This window comes from Mobula hypostoma, chromosome 21, assembly GCF_963921235.1.
Source record: "Mobula hypostoma chromosome 21, sMobHyp1.1, whole genome shotgun sequence".
NCBI lineage: Eukaryota > Metazoa > Chordata > Chondrichthyes > Myliobatiformes > Myliobatidae > Mobula > Mobula hypostoma.
In genome coordinates, this window is record NC_086117.1 from 52,436,114 (window position 1) to 52,461,647 (window position 25,534).

At 44.5% G+C, this 25,534-nt stretch overlaps 2 protein-coding genes across 2 annotated transcripts in view; one reads left to right on the forward strand and one right to left on the reverse strand.

Moving 5' to 3' along the window:
- Positions 1-951: 951 nt before the first annotated feature.
- Positions 952-18,557, reverse strand: mtrfr (mitochondrial translation release factor in rescue). Its single transcript, XM_063074019.1, has 3 exons — positions 18,046-18,557; positions 2,598-2,906; positions 952-1,976 (listed from the first exon to the last, which is right to left on the reverse strand). Exons 2-3 carry the CDS (start codon positions 2,871-2,873, stop codon positions 1,758-1,760), a joined length of 495 nt encoding a protein of 164 aa, XP_062930089.1. The 5' UTR covers positions 2,874-2,906; positions 18,046-18,557; the 3' UTR covers positions 952-1,757.
- A 317-nt stretch (positions 18,558-18,874) lies between these two features.
- The window catches only part of LOC134360020 (M-phase phosphoprotein 9), a 118,288-nt gene continuing 111,628 nt past the window's right edge, over positions 18,875-25,534 (forward strand). The window contains exon 1 of the mRNA XM_063074018.1: positions 18,875-19,138. Coding sequence (XP_062930088.1) covers positions 19,020-19,138 — 119 coding nt within the window. The 5' untranslated portion in view covers positions 18,875-19,019. The remainder of the gene's footprint in view (positions 19,139-25,534) is intronic.

A 25,534-nucleotide genomic window follows, 5' to 3' on the forward strand; every position in this document is an offset into this window, starting at 1 on the left:
CACAATGGGTAGTAGAAGGAGGCGGAACCATGAGGGAGGTGATAGGCAGCTGTGGGAGGGGGCAGAGTGAAATAGGGATGGGGGAAGGGAGGGGGAGTGAATTACCGGAAGTTGTAGAATTCAATCTTTAAACTGTGGGAGGAAATTGGAGCACCCCAGGGGAAACCCGCACGTTCATGAGGAGGACAGACAAACTCCTTACAGAGGATACTGGAATTGAACTGTGACACCTCAGGCTGTAATATTGTCGTGCTCACCGCGACATTACTGTGGTGGCTATCCTTGGTGAAGGATGACGATGAGTACTGTGTCCCTTGCTCTATTTAAAAAGTACAATGAGACCCTTTGTGTTTTTGCTGCCTCAGTCACCACTCCCCAACTGACCATCGAAACAGTGTTGTTGGTTAAAATCTCACTTGATCACCCTCTCCACTTGTTTCAATCCCAAATCCTTAACTTCTCACCTGTGCTAAAACTATTCCTCATGCTTTATATAGAAAGTAATTTCTGCAAACCTACCAGACACAAGACAAATATTAGACTACAAGACATAGGAGCAGAATTAGGCCATTTGGCCCATTGTTTGATCATGGCTGATCCATTTCCCTCTCAGCCCCATTCTCTTGCCTTCTCCCTGTAACCTTTCACACCCTGACTAATCAAGAATCTATCAATCTCTGCCTTAAATATACCCAACGACTTGGCCTCCGCAGCCAAATTCCACAGATTCATCCACCTCTGGCTAAAGAAAATCCTTCTCATCTCCGTTCTAAATGGACGTCCCTCTATTCTGAGGCTGTGCTCTCTGGTCCTAGACTCACCCCTCATAGGAAACATCCTCTCCTCATCCACTCTGTTGTTGACCAATCATCAACTGATTTAGATGTTACGTTTTGTAACTTCAAAACTTTAATGCATTTCAAAGGAAGACACAGGGTTCGAAATGCGAGTCCGGCTTTATTTTTACTTTAAGCGAGGCATGCATGGTGACGTATGCAATTAACGTATTTTTTACATATAACCTGTGATTAATTATTTAAACAAACAAGAATACTAATCAAACTATATATCACACAAGATTACTCAAATATTATTGAAATGTCAAATACACGAGTTAGCCGTTCCTTCATGACCAACACCATCTAGGCCAGGGGTTCCCAACCTGGGGTCCACGGATCCCTTGCTTAATGGTATTGGTCCTGTTAGACGATATTCTAGACCTAGGGTTGGTGTATAGCAAAATATCAGCAGCTAACTTCAGCCACCAGTCTTCAGATCTGAATACTTAAAATGCAGCTCTGGACAATGGGCTCCTAAGAGCCATGAACTGCAGTTAACTGGAAAACCAGACAATGCTGATATACCAGACGATGCCTGCTGTGTCTCGTTTTGTCAAATAAAGAGACTACTACATATCTACCAGCTGCATATTTCCAGTGACTTTGTTCACACAATAGTCCATGGCATTAAAAAAAGGATGGGAACCCCTGATAACGCATTCTTCACCTTGGACAGCACTTTCTAGTCCAGATGAAGGGTCTGGATCCGAAACGTCAACTTCCCATTTCCCTTCACAGATGCTGCCTGACCCACTGAGTTCCTCCAGCACCTTAGTGTGCTGCTCCAGATTTCCAGCATCTTGTGTCTCCACAAGACAAATATTGGCCAGTCTTTTAACCACATGTTGTTTATTATTGGATAATTAGACTACACATGGCGCTTCAAAAGAAATTACTGACATGATTAAGTTACTTCAGTTAAGTGGCATCTATGGATTCTTTTAAAAGATTCTTAAATTGTCGTTTTCTTTCTAAATTATCTTTTGCTTTCTTTTTCTTCTCTTGTTTCTTCCACTGTTGCTCCTGTTTTTGCTTCATAACTTCACTGTTGATCCCTTTGTAATAGACATCGAGCTTTTGTTGCAGAATTGTTCGGGCTATTTTCCTGTTCTGATCCACCGATCTCGTCTGATGGCACTAAAGCAAATGTGAAAGGTAACATTATCTGGAGCAGACTGTGTACTTAGCATTTAGGAGTATTTCAACTGAACACCGTAACACCAGGAGCAGAAATAGGCCGTTCAGCTCTGCCATTGCATCATGGCTGATATTTTGTAGGGTAACGTGATGGGTGGAAACATATGCATATGTTTCTATGTTTCTATAATACACACAACCACCCACATTGAGTTGGGGTTCACTTTAAGAGGCTGGTCTGACGTGATGACATAATGATGTGAAGTATTTTACCGTCCATGATGTTTTGTGTTTCGTTGACAATAAAGGAGTTGTTACAGTTTCCCTTAAAGTGACTCTGCCATTTTATTTACGAAAAGCTACATTATCTCTCTATAAAGACCATATGATATAGGAGTAGAATTAGGCCACTTGGCCCATCGAGTCTGCTCCGCCATTTCATCATGGGTGATCAGTATTCCTCTCAGTCCCAATCTCCAGCCTTCTCCCCGTACCCCCTCATGCCCTGACCAATCATAGCAGTAGAATTAGGCCATTCAGCCCATTGAGTCTGGTAATAAAAATAAAAAAGAGTACTCAGCAAGTGTTACACCACCATATAAATGCCTTACAAATGGTTACCTTTACAACAATTCCAGACGGGACGTGTTTGAGTACAACACAGTTACTGGTCTTGTTGGTTGCCTGACCCCCAGGGCCATGTCCGCGAACAAACTGCTCATCTAAATCAGCTTCAACCACCACCGGCAGGTCTGGAAAACCCTTCTTGCTGGCAGTTAGAAACAACATAGTATGCCTGGTATCCAGAAACGGCTTTGCTGAAATCCAGTGTTGTATGGAACATGGCCGTGCTCTTCCTAGTGACTGTAAGAAACTGTACAAAATGGAGGAAACCATTGCATCTGGAGCTTGGGCTTCGAAGGCAGCTTTCTGAAAGATACAAATTTGTATTATTTAATGTATTTTAAACAAATACGAGGAAGCAGATACTGGAATCATAGAAATTGTACAGTGAGGAGGCCATTCAGCCCATCATGGCGACACAGTGGAGCAGCTGGTAGACCTGGAAATCAGGGTTCTATTCTATTCTGACCCCATCCTCCAAAAAGACCACAATCTTGTTGTAGGGATTGGAAGCTTGACCTGGAGAACTATGTTGGCTGGAGTCAAAGCTTTATGCTTCGGCTCTTGATAGGGTCACCCATGCCAAATAGGTCAAAGGGTAGAGGCCAGACTAAGAGTGGTCCTCTGGTCCTCCAGGTTCGGGGGTTCAGCTCAAGGCTAACAACTCTCTCAGACTGGTAAAACAAAACTGTTATGGAAACAGCTACCGATACGATGAAAGAAGCCCTGAACACCACCAGAGATGGAGGACCTTCATTGCTGTTCCAAACATCAACAGTGTAAAGGACAGTAAGAATGTCTGACCCCATGTTCTGTTTATGTTCTCCCAGTGACTACATGGGTAGGTTATCCGGCTCTATTAATTGCCCCCAGTGCGTGCAGGTGAATGGTAGATTCGGGGGTGGGGCGGGGTAGTTGGAGGGGAGAATAAATGCTGTGATTCACAAAGGATTAGAGTAAATGTGCTTGCAGCACAGCATGGTGGGCCGAATGGCCTGTTTCTGTGCCACATCAGAATCAGGTTTAATATCACCTGCATAAGTTGTGAAATTTGTTGTCTTTGCGGCGATACAAGGCAATACATAATATTAGAGGAAAAAAATAGTGAATTACAGCAAGCATTTATCATTAAATGGTTAAATTAGATAAAATAAAATAAAATTAAATTAAATAAGTGCCAAAATAGAAATTAAAAAAGTAGTGAGGTAGTGTTGATGGGTTCAATCTCCATTCAGAAATCGATTGCAGAGGGGAAGAAGCTGTTCCTGAATCGTCGAGTGTGTGCCTTTAGGTTCCTGTACCTCCTGGATACTACAAAGGCTGGTACCCATGCAGCTTATTTCGATCCTGTGCAGTGGCCCCCACCTCCATAACAGCCAGTTAGAATGCTCTCCACGGTACATCTGTAGAAATTTGTGAGTGTCTTTGGTGACATACCAAATCTCGTCAAACTCCTAATGAAATATAGCTGCTATTGTGCCTTCTTTGTAGCTGCATCGATATGTTGGGCCAGGACAGATCCTCCAGATCTTGACACCCAGGAACTTGAGGTTGCTCACTCTCTCCACGTCTGATCCCTCTGTGAGACTGGTGTGTGTTCCCTTGTCTTGCCCTTTCTGAAGTCCACAGTCAGCTCTTTGGTCTTACTGATGTTGAGAGCAAGGTTGTTACACCCTTTCTGACTATGTTGAGAAGAGCTGTTGAGTGTAATCCCTCTTTCCTGCCCTGGTTAGTACTGCAGGCCACGGCTCTCCAAGAACTCATTGGTACTGCTTAAGTACAAACCCCATTTCCAGAAAAGTTGGGATATTTTCCAAAATGCAATAAAAACAAAAATCTGTGATATGTTAATTCACGTGAACCTTTATTTAACTGACAAAAGTACAAAGAAAAGATTTTCAATAGTTTTACTGACCAACTGAATCGTATTTTGTAAACATACACAAATTTAGAATTTGATGGCTGCGACACACTCAACACAAGTTGGGACAGAGGCATGTTTACCATTGTGTTACATCACCTTTCCTTTTAATAACACTTTTTAATCGTTTTGGATCTGAGGATACTAATTGTAGTAGATTTGCAATTGGAAATTTTGTCCATTCTTGCTTGATATAAGACTTCAGCTGCTCAACAGTCCGTGGTCTCCGTTGTCAGAGTCTCCTCTTCATGATGCGCCATACATTTTCAATAGGAGATGGATCTGGACTGGCAGGAGGCCAGTCAAGCACATGCACTCTGTGTCTACAAAACCACACTGTTGTAACCCGTGCAGGATGTGGTCTGGCATTGTCCTGCTGAAATAAGCATGGACGTCCCGGGAAGAGACGTCACCTTGATGGCAACATATGCCTCTCTAAAATCCTAATATATGCCTCAGAGTCAATGGTACCTTCACATACATGCGACTCACCCATGCCGTGGGCACTGATACACCCCCATACCATCACAGATGCTGGCTTTTGCACCTCTCGCTGATAACAATCTGGATGGTTGTTTTCATCTTTGGCACGGACAACGTGACGCCCGTTTTTTCCGAAAACTAGCTGAAATGTGGACTCATCTGACCACAGCACACGGTTCCACAGTCTTTCAGTCCATCTGAGATGAGCTCGGGCCCAGAGAACTCGCCGGCATTTCTGCATAGAGTTGATGTATGGCTTCCTCCTTGCGTAATATAGTTTCAAGTTGCATTTCTGGATGCAGCGACGGACTGTGTTGAGTGGCAATGGTTCTCTGAAGTACTCCCGAGCCCAGGTGGCTATAATTGTGACAGTAGCATGACGGTTTCTTAGGCAGTGCCGCCTGAGAGCTCGAAGATCACGCGCATTCAGCAGTGGTTTCTGACCTTGCCCATTATGCACTGAGATGTCTCTGAATTCTCTGAATCTTTTCACAATATTATGTACTGTAGATGTTGAAAGACCTAAATTCTCTGCAATCTTGCGTTGAGAAATGTTCCTTTTGAACTGACTAACAATTCTCTCACGAATTTTGGCACAAAGGGGTGAGCCACGACCCATTCTTGCTTGCAAAGACTGAGCCTTTGATGGACGCTACTTTTATACCCAGTCGTGATACCTCACCTGCTACCAATTAGCCTGCTTAATGTGGAGTCTTCCAAACCGGTGTTACTTAAATATTTTGTGCACTTTTCAATCTTATTTTAACTCTGTCCCAACTTTTGTTGAGTGTGTTGCAGCCATCAAATTCTAAATTTGTGTATGTTTACAAAATACAATTCAGTTGGTCAGTAGAACTATTGAAAATCTTTTCTTTGTACTTTTGTCAGTTAAATAAATGTTCACGTGAATTAACATATCACAGATTTTTGTTTTTATTGCATTTTGGAAAATATCCCAACTTTTCTAGAAATGGGGTTTGTAGAACAAGGGCCTCAGTATCTATCTTCTTAATGGGCAGCACGTTCCAACCATCATTCTCACCCCTCCCTTTAACTCTTCAACGAATTAGTTTAAATCTAAATCCTTGTTTTTGACCTTCTTGATGAGGGAAGTGTACGTTGTGAAGACCACAAGACATAGAAGAACTAAGCCATTCCGCTTCTCTGCCATTCCATCATGGCTGATTTATTATCCCTCTCAACCCCATTCTCCTGCCTTCTCCCTGTAACCTTTGATGCCCAAGAACATATCAACCCTCTCTTTAAATATACCCAATGATTTGGCTTCCACAGATGTCTGTGGTGATGAATTCTAAAGATTCTCCACCCTTTGGCTAAAGAATTTCCTCCTCATCTCTGTCCTAATGGGACATCCCTCTATTTTGAGGATGTGCCCTCTGGCCCAGTAGATGTATTCATCATCTATGAGGAAGGCCAGGTGGTCAGTGAACTTGGGGGCAAAATCGAAAAATTGAAATATTCCAGAGGTGCACAGCCTGGTATGGGAACACTAGTGTCCAGGAATGGAAAGGGTTACAAAAAGTGGTAGATATAGCCCAGTCCGCCACAGGCAAAGCAAGCCCCACCACTGAGTACATTTGCATGGAGCCCTCCCACGAGACAGAGGCATCCATCATCAAAGATATCCCACATTCCAGGCCATGCCCATTTCTCGGTACAACTATTGGGTAGGAGGTACAAGAGCCTTATGTCCAACACCACGAGGTTCAGGAACAGTTATTACCCTTCAACCATCAAGCTTCTGAAGCAGCGTGGATGACTTCACTCTCCTCAGCTCTGACTGGTTCTACCACCTACAGACTCACTTTCAAGGACTCAACAACTCATGTTCTCTGTATTATTTTTAATTGCACAATTACTCTTCTTTTGCACATTGGTTGGTTGTCAGTCCTTATTTATCGTTTTTCATAAATTCTATTTAAAATTTTTTCCTTGTAAATGCCTGCAAGAAAACGAATCTCAAGCTCGTATACAATACTGTGAAAAAGTCTTAGGCACACACATATAGCTGGGTGCTTAAGACTTTTACACGGTGCTGTATCTGACAACGTGGAGCACTGAGGAGTGCTGGGGCAGTGGGTGGTGTGAGTGCAGACAAACCCAGCCTTGAGACATCGGGGAAGGTCACTTGATTCCAAACAAATAGTTTATTGATCATTACAGCTTATTTCTCTGGTGCTTTCCATTCCCTCCCCTCTCCCTGCCCTCTTCCCACTCTCAGTCCACAATAGAGATCCACATCAGAATTGGGTTTATCATCATTCACATAACTCAAGAAATTTGTGGTTTTTTTTGTGGTAGCATTATAGGGCAATACATAAAATTGCTACAATACTGTGCAAAAGTTCTAGACACCCCAGCTGTAGGGTTGCAAGAAAATGTTTGTGAACCCTTTGCAATTACCTGGTTTTCTGCATTAACTACTCATAAAATGTGGTCTAATCTTCATCTAAATCACAATATTAGACAAACACAATCTGCCTAAACTAATAACACACAAACAATTGTACTTCTTGTCAATACTGAGTACACAATTTAAACAATGACAGTCTAACTTCAAAGAAGTTTGTGAATTTCTGGGATTCTACAAAAGCAATTTGGAATCAGGTCTTCCAGTCAATCAGATGAGGATGGAGGTGCGGGTTTTAGAGGCCCTATGAAAAGACACTAAGATCTGTTTATGTGTACCATGTCTTGATCAAATCAACTTTCAGAATTGTAGAGATGTATGAAGCTGGAAAAGGCTACAAAAGCATTTCTAAAGACTTGAGTGTTCATCAGTCCTCAGTCAGAGAAATTGTCTACAAATGGAGGAAATTCAGTAGTGTTGATACTCTCCCTAGGAGTGGGCATCCTGCAAAGAGCACATCAAGAGTATAACATTCAATTCTGAAGGAGGTGAAAAAGAACCCAAGGGTAACAGCAAAGGACCTGCAGAAATCTCTAGAACTTGCTAAAGTCACTGTTCATGGTCCACTATAAGACAAACACTGAGATGTTCATGAAGGACACCGTGAAGGAAACAACTACTCTCCAAAAAAAAACACACTGCTGCACATCTCAAGTTTGTAAAAGCCCACCTGGATGTTCCACAACTGTTCTGTGGACAGATGAACTTTTTGGCAGGAATGCGCATCACTAGTTTGGAGGGAAAAGGGCACTGCACACCAACACCAAAACCTTATTCCAACATTGAAGCATGGTGGAAGGAGCATCATGGTTTGAACTGCTTTGCTGCCTCAGGGCCTGGACAGCTTGCAATTGTTGAGGGAACAATGAATTCAAAATCGTGTCAAGATATTTTACTGGAAAATGTCAGTGTAGTGGTCTGTCACCCGAAACTTAATAGAAGTTGGATGATGCAACAAGACCATGATCGAAACACAAGAGTAAATTAACAACAACGTTTTAAAAAGAAGAAATATGTTTTGGAATGGCCAAGTCAGAGTCCAGACCTTAACCCAATTGAAATGCTGTGGCACGACCTGAAGAGGGCTGTTCATGCAAACTATCCCAGAAATATTGATCAACTGAAATAGTTTTGAATGGAAGAGTGGTCTAATATTCCTCCTCGCTGTTGTGTCAGTCTGATCAGCAGCTACAGGAAACATTTGGTGGAGGTTATTGCTGCTAAAGGATGGCTACCAGTTATTAAGTACAAGGGTTTGCATACTTTCTCCAGCCTGGATGGTGAATGATTAAATAATCTGTGGATAAAGACGTGAAAAGTACAATTGTTTGTGTGTTATTAGTTTAGACAGATTGTGTTTCTTTATTATTGTGACCTAGATGAAGATATGACCACATTTTATGAGTAAAATCTAGTAACTGCAAGGGTTCACAAACTCTTTCTTGCAACTGTATACATGCCTGAGACTTTTGCACAGAACTGTATGGTAACATATACACACGTTGATAATAAATTTACTTTGAATTTTGAAGTCTCTGGGACATAATGTGATCTCCACATTAATGTGGGAGGCAAAGGGAAAGATTTCAGGTGCCTTGACAGAGATTTATTCCTCCCCTTTAGCCACAGACAAGGTTCTAATTTCAAAGCTGCCAGACAAGACAGGAGAAAAGACAGCTCGATTCCTCTATTTAAGGATAACAGGGATGAACTGGCTAATTATAAGATGGTGAGCCATGCATCATTGATGGGAAATTAGAGAAGATTCTTGGAGATTGGCAAAGCTTGGAATCATTATTGAAAGTCTGCATGGGGAGGGCCTGTCTCACAAGTGTATGTGATTGAGGTTTTTCAGGAAGTGAAGATGATTGATGAGGGGAGTGTGGAAGTTGTAGCGAGGCAATGATTAAGATGGTGTGTGACTGAGACAGTGTGCAGACGCTGTCATTCTCTAGCTGAATACGGCTAGCGAGTAAATCTTGAACCTGGAGAACCCTGGTCACTGGACAAGCCAAGGGAAGATAAGGATGCTAATGAAAGATTATTTACACTAACGTTTGGACTGTGCGCTAATGTTTGCTACATACTGAACTAAAATAATTTTCTGAACGTAATTAACACCTTTTACGCAGACTGGTTCTCTGTTTCTTTATTTGGAGATACCGTGCCGAACAGCCCAGTGAGCCGCATTGCCCAGCAATCCACCAACTTAACCCTAGCTGAGCAGCTGAGAATGGCTCCGGGGAAAATCAGACACGGCAAAGCCTACTCTCATCTGGATGAGCAGGGCAGCACTGTGAGGACCATGTGTTTTTGATTTCCAAGTGCCTTCAATACCATACAGCCCTCATTACTGGGGGGAAGCTCCATTCAATGCAGGTTGGCACTTCCATTGTGTCCTGGGTAATGGACTACCTGACTGGCAGACCACAGTTTGTGCAGCTTCAGAGCTGTGCGTCAGACATGGCTATAAGCAGCACTGGGGCCCCACAGGGGACTGTGTTGGCTCCCTTCCTGTTTACCCTGTATACCTCGAATTTTAAATACAACACTGAGTCACGTCATCTGCAGAAATTCTCTAATGACTCAGTAACTGTTGGGTGAATGAAGGGAAGACGGGGGGATGAATACAGGACCTGGTGGAGGACTTTGTCAAATGGTGCAAGCTGAATCATCTGCAGCTCAGCATCAGTAAGACAAAGGAGATGGTGATGGACTTTAGGAAGACTAAGCCTGCACTGCTCCCTGTAACTATTGGTAGTGAGGACATGGATGTGGTGAGGACCTACACATACCTGGGGGTGCACCTGGGTGACAGATTTGAGTGGAGCACCAACACAGAGGCTGTGTACAAGAAGTGTCAGAGTCACTTCTACTTCCTGAGGAGACTGAGGTCCTTTGGAGTATGTAGGCCTCTCCTTCACATGTTCTACCAGTCTGTTGTCACCAGTACTATCTTCTATGTGGTGCTGTGCTGGGGCAATGGCATTAATATGGGTGCTGCCAACAGGCTCAATAAACTGATTAGAAAGGCTGGCTCTGTTATAGGAGTCAAATTGGACACACAAGGGACCCTATGGAAAATCCTGGCAATTCTGGGCAATGTTTCTCACCCTCTGCATGCCCCCTTGGCTGAACAGAGGAGCACTTTCAGTAATAGGCCAAGAGAACTGTGCTGCTCCAAAGAGCGCTATACGAGGTCATTCTTACCCTCGGCCATTAGGCTCTATAGTCACCCTATAGCTGGGGAAGTGATGACTCCCCCCTCCTGTTAGACTGTTTGAGGTAACTATTTTTTATTCTTTCTGCTCCTCTTCTAAAACTTATAGCTGTGCACTTGTAACGCTACTGTGACACTGCAATTTCCTTTCGGATCAATGAAGTATCTATCTAGCCTAATCATGGGACAATTTAAAACGACTGGTCATGACCTACCGACTGCTAAGTCGTTGGAGCGTGGGAGGAAACCGGAGCACCTGGAGAAAACACACCCACCCAGGGGGAGTACATACAAACCTCTCACAGAGGATGTTGTAATTGAACTCTGAACTCCAACCTGCTGTGAACTACTATGGCACTGCCCAGTAATCCCCTGATCTAACCCGAACCTAATCGTGGGACAATTTACAATGACCAATTGACCTACCAACTAGTACGACTTGGGACTGTGGGAGGAAATGGAAGCACCCAGATGAGACCTACACACTCACATTAAGGACGTACAAACTTCTTACAGATGACTTTGGAATTGAACGCTGAAGATCTGAGCTATAATAGGGTCAGGCTAACCACTGCTCTACCGTGGTGTTAAAATTAGGACAATTTGAATCTATTGTTACCCAAGTGTTAGTGCACCAGAAATTTGCCAATATTTCATCTCTTCTGTTTGAATTAATGGTTTGTTATTATCATCTGTACAATGAAAAACTAGTCTAGCCTACTGTTCAGAGATCAAATCATTGAGGCAGAACAAGGTAAAATAATAACAGAATGCAGGATCATAATGAGGTAGATTGTGAGACCAAGCCTCCATCTTATTGTCTTAGGGAGCCATACAACAGCAGGGGAAAAAAAAACTGTCCTTAAGCCTGGTGGCGAGTACCTTTGCCGAATGGAAGAGAGAATGTGCAGGGAACTTTGATTATGTTGGCTGCCCTACGGATGGAGTCTGTGGCGGCAGGCTGGTTTCCATGATGTGCTGAGCTGTGTCCACAACTCCTTGCAGGTCCTTGTGGTGCCGGGCAGAGCAGTTGCTGTACCAGGGGATGATGCAGGATGCTTTTCACGGCCCGTTGATAAAAATGGGTAAGGGCCAAGGGTGGGGGATATGTTAAATCTCTATCCCATTGGCCGTGGTATCTACATGTTTGGATAAGAACAGGCTATCAGTGATATTCACTGCTAGGGACTTGAGCTCTCAACTTCAGCACAATTGAAACACAAAATGCTGGAGAAACTCAGCAGGTCAGGTAGCATCTAGTGAGGCCAGAACTAGGAAGATTATACGATTTAATACGTGGCTAAGGAGTTGGTATAGGAGGGAGGGTATATGATTTTTGGATCATTGGGCTCGCTTCCGGGGAAGGTAGGACTAGTATAGCATGGGACAGTTTGCACCTGAACTGGGGGGGGACTAATATCCTAGCAGGAAGGTTTGCTGATGCTGCACGGTGGGGTTTAAACAAGAGTTGAAGGGGGATGGGAACCAGAATGCCAGAACAGGTAGTGGAGAGGTTGTGGAGGCAGATGTTGGTAAGACCTCAGACAAAGTTAGGAATCAAAAGGTTGAGCATGGAGTGATTAGTGTCCTGTGCTGCCAATATTGCAATGCAAGTATTGTAGGAAAGGCGGATAACAGAGCTGAAGATGAAGCAGCTGGCTCACAAACAGAGGGAATATGTAGTGAGGAGTGTCTGTTAATGGGGTAAAATTGCAGTCAACAGGGTGAATACAGGACTGAAGGTGTTATATTTGGATGTGTGCACTGTACGGAATACGGTAGATGAACTTGTAGCACAGTTACAGATTGGCAAATGACAAAGTTTAAGGGAATGGGGGATTCTCAGATTCCTGTAAACAATGGATTCAGTACTGACTATGCCTGTGACTGCAGTGTGTTTGAATAATGTCTCACAGCTGCCTTCTTTGGAGCAAGATAAGGGTTAAAGTTCGCACAGATCCACATAAGATGTTTCTGGGCTTTTCACACCTTTTGATTTTGACAAAAAGCAGTAGCTGATGGAAATTAGACAGAACATTCCTTTCTTAATTAAAGCATAAATTTCACGGATGTTCTTATCTTTGTAATTAAGTTGTGGCTCCAGCAAACCAGGTAGGACATTCTTTTCTTTAATTAAGGTGGCTGGAGTGTCTAACAAATTGAATGTTCTTTGTATCAATAGTCCATTGACTTGGCTGGAATGGTTATCAAATTGATTGTTCTTTTGTATCGGTGGCTTTATAACTTCTGACAATTCTGACATCAGGCAGTGAACTTGTTGAACCGCCGGGGAGATGAGATTGATTCTCTCCCCGATGTCGGGTCCAAGTTCACTCGCCGACTGAGCTCGAAGAAATAAACGGGTGGAAAGTAACAACCTTTTTGTACTGTTGTTATTTGATCTAGCATACTTACGTTTACAGGCAGGTATGATGTTGTAGGCATCACTGAATCATGGCTGAAAGAACATTACAGCTGGGAGCTTAATGTCCAAGAACACACAATGTATCAGAAGGACGGCATTGCTCCGTTGGTAAAAAATGAAGTCAAATCATTAGAAAGAGGTGACATAGGGTTGGAAGATGTTGAATCATTGTGTATAGAGCTAAGGAACTGCAAGGACCCTAATGGGAGATGTATACAGGGCCCCAAACAGTGGCCTACAAATTACAATGGGGGGGGGGGTAGAAAATGCATGGCAAAAGGGCAATGTTACAATAATCAAGGGGGATTTCAAAATGCAAGTAGATTAGGAAAATCAAGTTGGTGCTGGTTTCTAGGAGGGGGAATTTCTAGTGTGCCTACGAGAGGGTTTTTCAGAGCAGCTTGTGGCTGAGCCCACCCAGGGATTCTGGATTGGGTGTTGTGCAATGAACTGGAATTGATTAGAGAGCTTAAGGTAAAAGAACTCTTGGGGGAAAGTGCTCATAATATGATCGAATTCACCCTGAAAGTTGAGAAGGAGAAGCTAAAGTCAGATGTATCAGTTTTACAATGGAGTAAAGGGATGAGGCATGAGAGAGGAGTTGGCCAGACTTGATCGGAAAAGCTGGAATTTCTGGAAGCAATTCGGAAGGCACAGGATATATACATCCTAAAGAGGAAGATATATACATCCCAAAGAAGAAAGATGGCTAGCAAGACAAGTCAAAGCCAACATAAAAGCCAAAGAGAGGGCATATAATAGAGCAAAAATTAGAGGGAAGTTAGAGGACTGAGAATATTTCAAATACCAACAAAAGGAAACTAAAAAGAGGTAAAGATGGAGGTCATTAAGGAGAAAGTAACCTAGCCAAGAACATTAAAGAGGATACCAAAAGTTTCTTCAGATACATAAAGTGTAATAGAGAGGCAAGAGTGAATATTGGACCACTGGGAAATGATGCTAGCAAGGAAGGGAATGGCAGACAAGATGAATAAGTATTTTGCGTCAGTCTTCACTGTGGAAGAGAGTAGTAATATGGGGGGATTTGCAGATGTCAGGGGTCATGAAGTGTGTGAAGTTACCCCAACTAGAGAAAAGGTCTTGGGAAGCTGAAAGGTCTGAAGGTACCTGGACCTGATGGTGTACACACCAAGTTTCTGAAAGAGGTGGCTGAAGAAATTGTGGAGGCATTAGTAATAATTTTTCAAGAATCTCTAGATTTTGGAATGGTTCCAGAAGACTGGAAATTTGCAAATGTCACTCCGCTCTTCAAAAAGGGAGAGAAGCAGTAAAAAAGGAAGCTACAGGCCAGTTAGTTTGACCTCAGTGGTTGGGAAGATGCTGGAGTCGTTTATTAAGGATGAGGTCTTGGGGTACTTGACACATGATAAAATAGGCTGTAATCAGCATGGTTTCCTCAAGGACAGATTGCCTGACAATCTGTTGGAAATCTGTTGAAATAACAAGAAGGGTAGACAAAGGAGAATTGACTGATGCGTATACTTGGATTTTCAGAAGGCCTTTGACAAGGTGCCACACTTGAGGCTGCTTAACAAGCTATGAGCCCCTGGTATCACAGGAAAGATTCCAGCATGGATAAAGCAGTGGCTGATTGGCAGGAGGCAAAGAGTGGGAATAAAGGAAGCCTTTTCTGGTTGGCTGCCAGTAACTAGTGCCGTTCCATAGGGGCCTGCGTTGGGACCTGTTCTTTTTACATTATATGTCATATATTTGGATGATAGAATTGATAGCTTTGTTGCAAAGTTTGCAGGCAATATGAAGATAGGTGGAGAGGCAAGTAGTTTTGAGTAAGTAGAGAGGCTAAAGAAGGACTGAGACAAATTAGAAGAAAGGGCATAGAAGTGGCAGATGTAATAAAGTGTCAGAAAGTGTACAATCATGCATCTTAGTAGAAGAAATGAAAGGGTTGACTATTTTCTAAATGGAATACAAAAAAATGGAGGCACAAAAGGACTTGGGAATCCTTGTGCAGAAATCCCTAAAGTTAACTTACAGGTTGAGTCTGTGGTGAAGAAGGCAAATGCAATGTTAGCATTCATTTCAAGAGGATTTGAATGTAAAAGCAAGGATGTAATGTTGAGACTTTATAAAGCACTAGTGAGGAGCCCCCTATCTTAGAAAGGATGTGCTGAAACTGGAGAGAGTTCAAAAGAGGTTCACAATAATGATTCCAGGATTGAATGGCTTGTCTTATTAAGTGTTTGATGGCTCAGGGCCCATTTTCACCAGAATTCAGAAGAATGAGGGGTGACCTCATTGAAACCTAATGAATCCTTTAAATAAAAGGTGTAGCCATGGGCACTTGCATGGGTTCCATCTAGCCTGCCTTTTTGTCGGCTACGTGGAACAGACTATGTTCCGAGCCTACACCGGTGTCCGTTCCCACTTTTCATACGCCACATCGACAACTGCATTGCTGCTGCTTCCTGAATGCACGTGGAGCTCGCTGACTTCAATCAACTTTGCCTCTAACTTCCACCCTATCTTCAAACTTACCTGGTCCACTTCTGACACCTCCCTCCCCTTTCTTGATCTCACTGTCTCTATCTTTGGAGACAGCTTATCTACTGATGTCTATTATAAACCAATGGACTCTCACAGCTATCCTTTCCCACCCTGTTACTTGTAAATACGCCATCTCTTTCTCTCAATTCCTCTGGCTCCGCTGCATCTGCTCTCAGGATGAGGCCTTTAATTCTAGAACAAAGGAGTTGTCCTCCTTTTTCAAATAAAGGGGCTTCCCTTCCTCTACCATCAATGCGGCCCTCAACCGTATCTCCTCCATTTCATGCATGTCTGCTCTCACCCTATCCTCCCGCCGCCCAACCAGGGACAGGGTTTTTCTTGTCCTCACCTACCATCCCAACAGCCTCCACGTCCAGCACATAATTCTCAAAACTTCCACCATCTCCAACGAGATCGCACCCCACCCCCCCAAAACTTTCTGCTTTCCACAGGGATAGCTCACTATGTGACTCCCTTGTCAATTTGTCCCTCCGCACTATCTCCCTCCTGGCACTTATCCTTGCAAGCGGAACAAGTGCTACACCTGCCCCTACAGCTCCTCCCTCATTACCATTCAGGTCCCCAAAGAGTCCTTCCAGGTGAGGCGACACTTCACCTGTGAGTCTGTTGGGGTCATATACTATGCCTGGTGCTCCTGGTGTGGCCTCTTGTATACCAGTGAAACCTGACATAGATTGGGAGACCACTTCGCCAGGCACCTATGCTCTGTCCGCCAGAAGAAGCACAATCTCCCAGTGGCCACTCATTTTAATTCAACTTCCCATTCCGATATGTCAATCCATGGGCTCCTCTACTGTCGCGATGAAGCCACACTCAGTTTGGAGGAACACCTTATATTTCATCTGGGTAGCCTTTAACCTGATAGAATGAACATTGATTTCTTGAACTTCCAGCGATGACCCCCCCCCAACCATTCCTCATCTCCTTTTCACTCTCTCACCTTATCTCCTTCCCTGCCCATCACCTCCCTCTGGTGTTCCTCTCCCCTTTTCTTTCTTCTATCACCTTCTGTCCTCTCCTCTCAGACTCCCCCTTTTCTAGCCCTGTATCTCTTTCACTAATCAACCCCAGCTCTTTACCTCATCCCTCCCCCTCCTGGTTTCACCTGTCACCTTGAGCTTCTCTCTCCCCTCCCTCACCTTTTAAATCTACTCATCCTTTTTTCTCCAGTCCCATCAAAGAGTCTCCGCCTGAAAGGTCGACTGTACTTTTTTTCCATAGATGCTGCCTGGCCTGCTGAGTTCCTTCAGCATTTTGTGTGTGTTGAATGGTGAAAGGTCTTGATAGAGTGGATGTGAAGAGTATGTTTCCTATGGTGGGACACAGCCTCGGAACAGAATGGAGTCAAGGAGGAATTTCTTCAGCCAGAGAGTGGTGAATCTGTGGAATTCTTTACCAAAGGCGGCTGTGTCTGTTCCTTATTACAATTCATGGATGATGTTTCCAAAGGGTCCTTCTGATAGTTGTCACCGTTGTTAACTGAGATTATTCCTTCATTTCATTCCTGTATGAGAGGGCCCACAGGAGCAAGGTATATCAGCTAGTTGAGTGGTGTCATACCAACAACCTTGCACTCAATGTCAGTAAGACTAAAGAACTGATTGTGGACTTCAGATAGGGTAAGAGGAAGAAACACACCAATTCTCATAGAGGGATCGGAAATGTTAAGAGTGATCAACTTCACTAGTTACTCCTTAGTGTCAATGCTGAGCCCAACATATTGATTCAGTTACAAAGAAGGCATGACAGTGGCTATATTTTATTAGGAGTTTGAGGAGACTTGGTCTGTCACCAAAGACATCCACATTTCTATAGCTGTACCATGGATGGCATACTGACTGCATCACCATCTGGTATGGCGGGTGGGGGTGGGCAGCAGAGATTTGTAAAATTAGTCAGCTCCATCATGGGCACTCTCTTCACAACATTTTCAAGGAGTAATGCCTTAAAAAGGCAGCGTTCATCATTAAGGGCCCCCATCATTAAGGACTTGCCTTGCTAGCATCAGGGAGGAGTCACAGGAGCCTGAAGATACACACTCAACGATTCAGGAACAGCTTCTTCCCCTCTGCCATCAGATTTCTGAATGGACATTGAACCCATGAACACTACCTCAATACTTCTTTTTTCCCTTTTTGCACTACTTAACTTTTTAAATACATATATCTTTACTGTAAGTCACTTTTTTCCTATTATTATGTACTGCAATGAACTGCTGCAGCAAAGACATGAAATTTCACATTAGCCGGTGATATTAAACTTGATTCTGATTCCTCGTTACACAGCCTGAAACCGCAGTAATCACTGTTTGTCACCTTTTGATAATTATCTGACATTTCCTGGTGATTTCTTCTTCTACGATTACGAGCAGAAAGGAGTGGGCGGTGAGTCTGGACACCGTCCGGTGTTTCAGCTTACCTCAGCTCTGGAGTTGACATTGAGAATAGGCAAGATTGTACTTCAGATAGCCAGTCCCCCCTCACTATCTCACTCCAGCCTTTGAGCACTCACAAGTTGTGCCGAGAGTGGAAGGGGCGCTTGACCCGATGCCCGGCGAACTCGAGAGCCGAGGATCGATCCTGACCCCAGACAGGACACAGGCCTGAGAACAGGTGTCCGCGCATGTGTAGAATCCAGCCCAGACAGCCAATCATGTCGCGCGAAGCTAGAGCAGCCAGCCAATCACCTCGCGCAGAATTTGTTTTGCTGGTGGCGGTTCGAGGTACTTGAAGATAAACGGCTGCAACGACTGTTCCCGATTGGCGCTCGGGGAGTGTGGGTGGGAGGAAGGTTCGCGTACCGACTGTAGCCCTCAGCATAAAATGTAAACAGGTTTATAAAGCTATCCATCATAAACCATTCCTTCTGAGGTGTTCACTGCCCTGGGAAGTTGGACAGAATCCGGCTTCTTCAGATCCTGCGGATTTCCATTCGTGCGAGGTCCAAATCCAATTGGCCAACCTGCACGGGATTGACAGGCCTTACGACCAGTCAACGGTGAAGGCGAACGTGTAAGTCTCAGCCTGGCCTATGAGTGTGGAGTGGGGGCGTGGTTTGGCTCTCCGGTCCGGGCCCTGGCCGGTGTGGGTGGAGACCGGCGGTCCATCTGTTGATGATTGACAGGCTTCCCGACCACTCAGCGGTCTGATCCCCCCCCATAAAACGTAAGCGAGAGGTACGGCCTGGCCTATGAGTGTGGAGGGAGGGGGCGTGGTGTTGCTATCTGGTCCCGCCCCTTTCGGGCCTGGCGGTGTGTGGAGGCCGGTGACCGGTACCGGTCCTCGCTCCCAAATCGAGCGGCTTTCTGCAAGTGTTGCTCGGTCAACTCTCTCTGCTCGTTCCTCCATGGCTCCCGAGGTCGGTTCCGGGAAGAGGGTGCAGTAGGTGACACCATGGAGGACTCCGATTCGGAGTCCGTGCAAACGGTCAAGGAGCTGCTGGACGACACGGCGCCAAAACCGGCAGCTCGGCGAGATAATTCCGGGGGCCCGAGCGCCGAGGCTACAAACAGGTATGCATCTGCCAGGTCAGGAATCAACCCTGCTTCCCAACTAAATTCTAATACAGTATAGACTAGAAATGCGGAATGCAGCATCCAAATCTCCCGGTGATTCTCTGATTCAAGTTTGGCCAATCTCTCTTTGCAATTGGTATCTTGTGGACGTGGTGGTGTGGAGTTAACGGGCTTGATGCCGATTAATTCAAGGAGCTTTCGGTAATGAATCCAGGATCAGTTTTAATATTGCTGGCATATGTCGTGAAATATGTTGTCTTTGCGGCAGCGGTACAATACAATACATAATAGATAAATATCCGCTAATTACAGTAATTCCTTAACGATGGATGCCACCTTTTTGAGGCATCGTTCCTTGAAGATGTCCTGGTTACTAAAGAAAGGCCTCGATGGAGTGTATTTCGAGAGAATGTTTCTTATAGTGAGTGAGTCTAAGACCAGAGGACGCAGCTCTCAGAATAGAGGGACGTTCATCTAGGACGGAGATGTGCTGGAATTTCTTAAGCTAGAGAGTGGTGATCTGTGGAATTCGTTGCCACAGGCAGCTGTGGAGGCCAAGCCATTTGGTATATCTAAGATAGAGGTTGATAGGTCAGAGCAGGAAGGGCTGAGGGGGAAAGTGGATTAGCCATGATGAAATGGCAGAGCGGAAACAATGGGTCAAATGGCTTAATTCTGCTCCAAAACCTTAAGGGCTTCCTTGAAGGCCACAATGGAATCTGCTTCCACCACATCTATCATGTGTTTTATAGATTTCACTCGTGGGGTGTAAAAAGGTGTTTTGCTCTTCCTTCTGTTTGTCTCCATTATTGTGAACAGACTCCCACCGCACGCTCTTTACGCCTCTTTGTTATTTTATCTTACTTCTGTCAAATTACCCCTAGACGTTCTCTTCAAAGGAAACAGCCCCAGGAATCATTCTTGTAAATTGTTTCTGGATCTTCAAAAGCTTTCACATCCTTCTGTGCTGTATTACCTCTTCTGCCATATGTCTGCCCATTCAATCAGTCTGATTGTATGCTCTAATCACTGTCCTCTTTGCGGTTCACATACTGCCACGTTTTGTCCCATCTGCAGATTTAGAAATTACAACTTGCATGCACAAGTTTCGCTTATTAATGTAGCTCGAAAGAGGCAATTTGCTTGGCACCGTTCAGTGTCATTTTCATCGTTAATGACAAATAGACAGGATAGGACCAGTCTCGGGTTTGGTAAATTGGAATCAACTCTCATCATGCAGAACTGTAATTAAATAATAGGTTCTTAAGGTGAATTTGATTCAGTGATAGTCTTGTAAGGGAGAAGATGGGAAAATTAAAAGTTAAATTCCTTGGTTCACAAAAGACAGTAAAATTGAATTGACCTTATTTCTTACATCCTTCACATACATAAGTAAAAATCTTTACTTTGCATCTCCATCTAAATGTGCAATCATAGTACTTCATAATTTATAATAAATAGAACAGTCAACGTACATAGAAATACACTCAAATCAGTGTGAGTTAATCCGTCTGATGGCCTGATAGAAGAAGCTGTCCCGGAGCCTGTTGGAATTGCTTTTTATGCTGTGGTACTGTTTTCCAGATGGTAGCAGCTGGAATAGACTGTGGTTGGGGTGACTGGGGTCCCCAATGATCCTCTGGGCCCTTTTTTTGCACACCTGTCTATGTAAATGTCTTGAATCATAGGAAGTTCACAACTACAGATGTGCTGGGCAGTCTGCACCACTCTCTGCAGAATCCTGTGACTGAGGGAAGCACAGTTGCTATACCAGTCAGGATGCTCTCAATTGTGCCCCTCTAGAAAGTTCTTAGGAATTGGGGGCCCATGCCAAACTTCCTCAACCGTCTGAGGTGAAAGAGGTGCTGTTGTGCGTTTTTCACCACACAGCTGGTGTTGTACAGACCACGTGAGGACCTCGGTGATGTGGATGCCAAGGAACTTAAAGCTGTTCACCCTCTCAACCCCAGATCCATTGATGTCAATAGGGGTTAGCCCGTCTCCATCCTCCTGTAATCCACAACCAGCTCTTTTGTTTTTGCGACCTTGAGGGAGAGGTTGTTTTCTTGACACCACAGTGTCAGAGAGATGAGTAGGCCACCTCGTTATTGTTTGATAAGGCCAGTCAATGTAGTGTCGTCGGCAAATTTAATTAGCAGATTAGAGCTATGGGTGGCGACACAGACATGCGTATACAGGGAGTAAAAGAGGGGACAGTACACAGCCCTGAGGGGCTCCTGTATTGAGAGTCAGAGGAGAGGAGGTGAGGGGGCCCACTCTTACCACCTGCCGTTGATTTGACAGGGAGTCCAGGATCCAGCCGCGCAAGGCAAGGGTCAAGGCCGAGGTCTCTGAGCTTCCTGTCGAGCCTGGATGGAATTATGGTGTTGAATGCTGAACTGTAGTCCAAGAACAGCATTCTCACATAAGCATCCTTCTTCTCCAGATGTGTAAGGACGGTGTAGGTCAGTGGCTATTGCATCATCTGTCGATCGGTTGTGTCAGTAGGTGAATTGTAGGGGGTCCAGTGTGGGTGGTAGCAAGCTGCAGATGTAATCCTTGACCAGCCTCCCAAAGCATATGCTTATTATTGAGGTGAGTGCGACAGGACGCCAGTCGTTCAGGCACGTTACCTTGGTCTTTTTAGGTACGGGGACCATGATGGATAATTTGAAGCAGGAGGGCACTCTACTCTGGGAGAGGGAGAGATTAAAAATGTTTGTAAACACACCTGCCAGTTGTGCCTTGCAACTGCCCACCCGTTGGAAACATCTGAGTACCTCAGCCTCAGAGATGACCAGGTTGCGGGTTGTAGCTGTGGCTTTCCTTGGAGGCTCAGAGCTAGCAACATTGAACCGAGCGTAAAAGCGATTGAGCTCATCTGGGAGAGAGGCCGCAATGATGGTGGCACCACAAGGTTTGGCTTTGAAGCCTGCGATGGTATGCAGCTCTCGCCACAAGTCACGTGTGCTATTCGTTGTGAATCTTGACTCAATCTTGTCCCTGTATTGTTATTTCACGGCCTTGATAGCTTTGCACAGATTGTAGCTGCTTTTCTTTAGCTCCCGCTGACTGCCGGCAGCGTAAACCCTACGTTGCACAGTAAGTGCTGCTCACACGGAACTACTGATCCAGGGTCTCTGGTTTGGGGAGACCCTGACTAACTTCTGGGGGGCAACATTGTTGATGCACTTCCAGATGAAGTATGTGACTCCATCTGTCAACTTGGAGACATCCTCATCATGGAAGACATTCCAGTCGACGTCATTGAAGCAGTCCTGCAGCATGGAGGCCGATTCGTTGGACCAACCGCGGACGGTTTACACTGTGGCCTCCTCTTGTTTCAGCTTCTGCCTGTATGTCAGCAAAAGCAGGATCGAAGAGTGATCTGATTTTCCAAAAGCTGGGTGAAGGGGAGCTTTGTAAGCATTGTGGAAGGGAGAGTAGCAATGGTCAAGTGCCTTATCTCCACGAGTGCTCACCTGGATGTGCTGACAAAACTCCAGAGAGACCTTTGTCAGTGATTTTCAATTAAAATCACCGGCGGCGATGAAGGCAGCCTCTGGGTGTGCAGTCTCCAGCGTGTTGATGGTCTCGTACAGTTCCTTAAGAGCCAGGTCAGTATTACAGGAGGGTCTGCACAGCAGCACCAAGTAATCCAGATCTGGGGAACAAAAAGATTTGAGTGCATGCACATTCTGGGGGTCGCACTGAGCATTGTTGACAGTGAAGCATACCCCTCCTCCTTTATTCTTCCCAGTGAGGTTTTTTGACATGTCTGCCCAGAACCCGGAGAACCCAGAGGGTTCGATGGCATGGTCCAGTATCTCCTCTGTCAGCCAGGTCTCCACAAGGCACAAAACGCTGCGTTCCTTTGTTTCCTGCTGGTAGGAGATTCTGGCTCTCAGTTCACACAGCTTGTTGTCCAGGGACTGAACGTAAGCAGTATGCTAGGAAGCGGTGGCCAATTAGCACGCCGTCTCAGCCTCACCAGGACACTGGCTGTTCTCCTTCACCCCTGGTGCTTCTTCCGAGGTAGTGGCATGTGAGAGATAAGTCTCCCATGGGTCGCGCAAGCAGGGATCCCAGTGTAGGAAAGGCAGCACATAGAGGATAACTGCCATCTTTCCAATGTTCAGAAGTGTCGATCTATCGTAATAGATGTGACTATCAGCTACTTGAACAAAAAATGCTAAGAAAATTGTAGAAATTAGTAGTATACTGTAGATAGCAGTATATTAGCAGTACTGTAGATGAACAGAACAATCATATGACAAGTGCTGGCTTGTTAACACAAGTGAGAACAGGTCCATTACAGAAAGCGTAGGGTCATGTACTGATACAGCACAGAAACAGGTCCTTTGGCCCATGCTGACCAAGATGTCCCATCAAAGCTAGTCCCATTTGGAATTAATTCGGAAGATGTGTAGCTCGGGTGGTTGATGGTTCGGTTGAGTTGTTCTCTGATCTTGGCAATTTTCTTGCAAATGTTTTGTCACCGTGTGAGGAGACATCATCAGTGTGCTTTTGATTGTGGTGTGTCCTTCGAATGCTTGGCCTTTATATACTTACCAATCGCTGATTGGACTTCATTTCAGAAACTCAGTTGTGATGTTGGGAGGAAATCTCATCGTTGCTTGGATGTGTGGCGAACTTTGTGCGTTGTGGTCTGGAATTTTGCTTGTGTTGGACAAGCCAACAGCAACATCGAGGAGAGTACTTTGCAGACCAAAAGAACGAACCAAGCTATTAGACGAGACCAATGTGGTCCGCAAAATCCAGTGCAGGGACTGCAGCAAATTCGGCCAAACTGGGCCAAGACTATCCTGGAGGATCCATGAACATCAACTGGCTGTAAAGCGGCATGACCAACCCTTGCTAGCCTCTCTCCAGAGGGGCACAAATTCGACTGGGCATCAGTGAAAGTCGTGGCGCAAGCAAATAAGCGTATGCGAGAGAATTCCTAGAAGCGTGGTTTTCTGCAAACAATGCTATAAACAGACACGTAGACCTCATTTCTATTTATGAGCTGATGTGGGCAAAATTCCAAACCATAGCGCACAAAGTTTGCCCCGCAGCCAATCACTGATGAGATTTCCTCCCCACATCACAACTGGGTTTCTGAAATGACATCCAAACAGCTGATTGATAAGTATGTAAAGGCCAAGCATTTGCAGGACACACCACAATCAACAGCACACTGATGATGTCTCCTTGAATGATGTCAAAATGTTTGGAAGTAAATTGTCTGTGTGATGGTATCTTATTGCTGTTCCTGAGGGAAGGCCACTGTATTCGAGTGGTCTCTCTGTCCTTTGATGCCGATAGAGGGTGTTATCAAAGTTCTGCGATTAATGAAGTAGTCTGTGGACTCTTTTCAGTTGTACGTTTTTATCTTCTGTGTTTTCACCTGTTCTTCCTTGTTGCTGTTTGATGCGATTGGTTAGGTTTTTTGTTTGGGGGAGGGTTAGGATTTGATGTTCTTGCCACTTGCACATTTTCTTTTTGCGTGGGGTGGGGGTTTGATGTTCGTATTGCTGTTTGCAAGATTTTTTTTGTGTGCTGGGAGGTTGTTGTTTTACTTTGAATGACTTCCATGGTTTCTTTGTTTTGTGGCTATCTACAGGAGATGAAACTCAGAGTTGTGTACTACATACATAATTTGATAATAAATGAACCTTAAAAATTGCCAAGATAGAAGAACAACTCAACCCAAATAGTCCCATTTACTCACGTTTTGGTCTATAGCCTCTTCTAAACTCTTCCAAACCATGTACTGGTCCAACTAACTTTTAAGACTTTGAGGGGAAGTGGGAAAAATAAGAGGCAGAAAGAGCTTGAGGAAAAGTTGGAGCAAAGTTAAAAGATAATCCAGAAATATTCTAAAGGCATTTGAACAGGAAGAGTTGGAGATGATCAGAGACGCCAAAAAAACAAGACGACCAATGGAGACTGAAGGCATGGATGAGTTATGAAATTAATTTTTTACATCAGTCACCCTCCTGGAAGAAGGTGCTGATGACATATGAGGAGTAGAGATTCTGAATGGATGAAAAATTGATTTAAACAAAAATATACCAGAAAGTTTAGCTGCCCTTCAAGTGATTAAATCACCTCATCCAGTCAGAATGCTGGAGGAAGGAAAGAGAAAAATTGTAAGATCGTAGACCTTATCTTCTGAAAAGCTATGGACTGGAAATGTTACATCCTGTTCAATAGAATGTATAGAGGTAAACCCGATGACCTTGGTGAAGGGGAAACTTCTGGAAATAATAAATTGGGACAGAATTAGCAATCACTTGGACAAATGTGGGTTGATTAAAGAACTACATCATTGATTTGTTTAAAAACAGCCTGTGGCGACCCACTTTCTGGCACCCACGAACCGGCTCA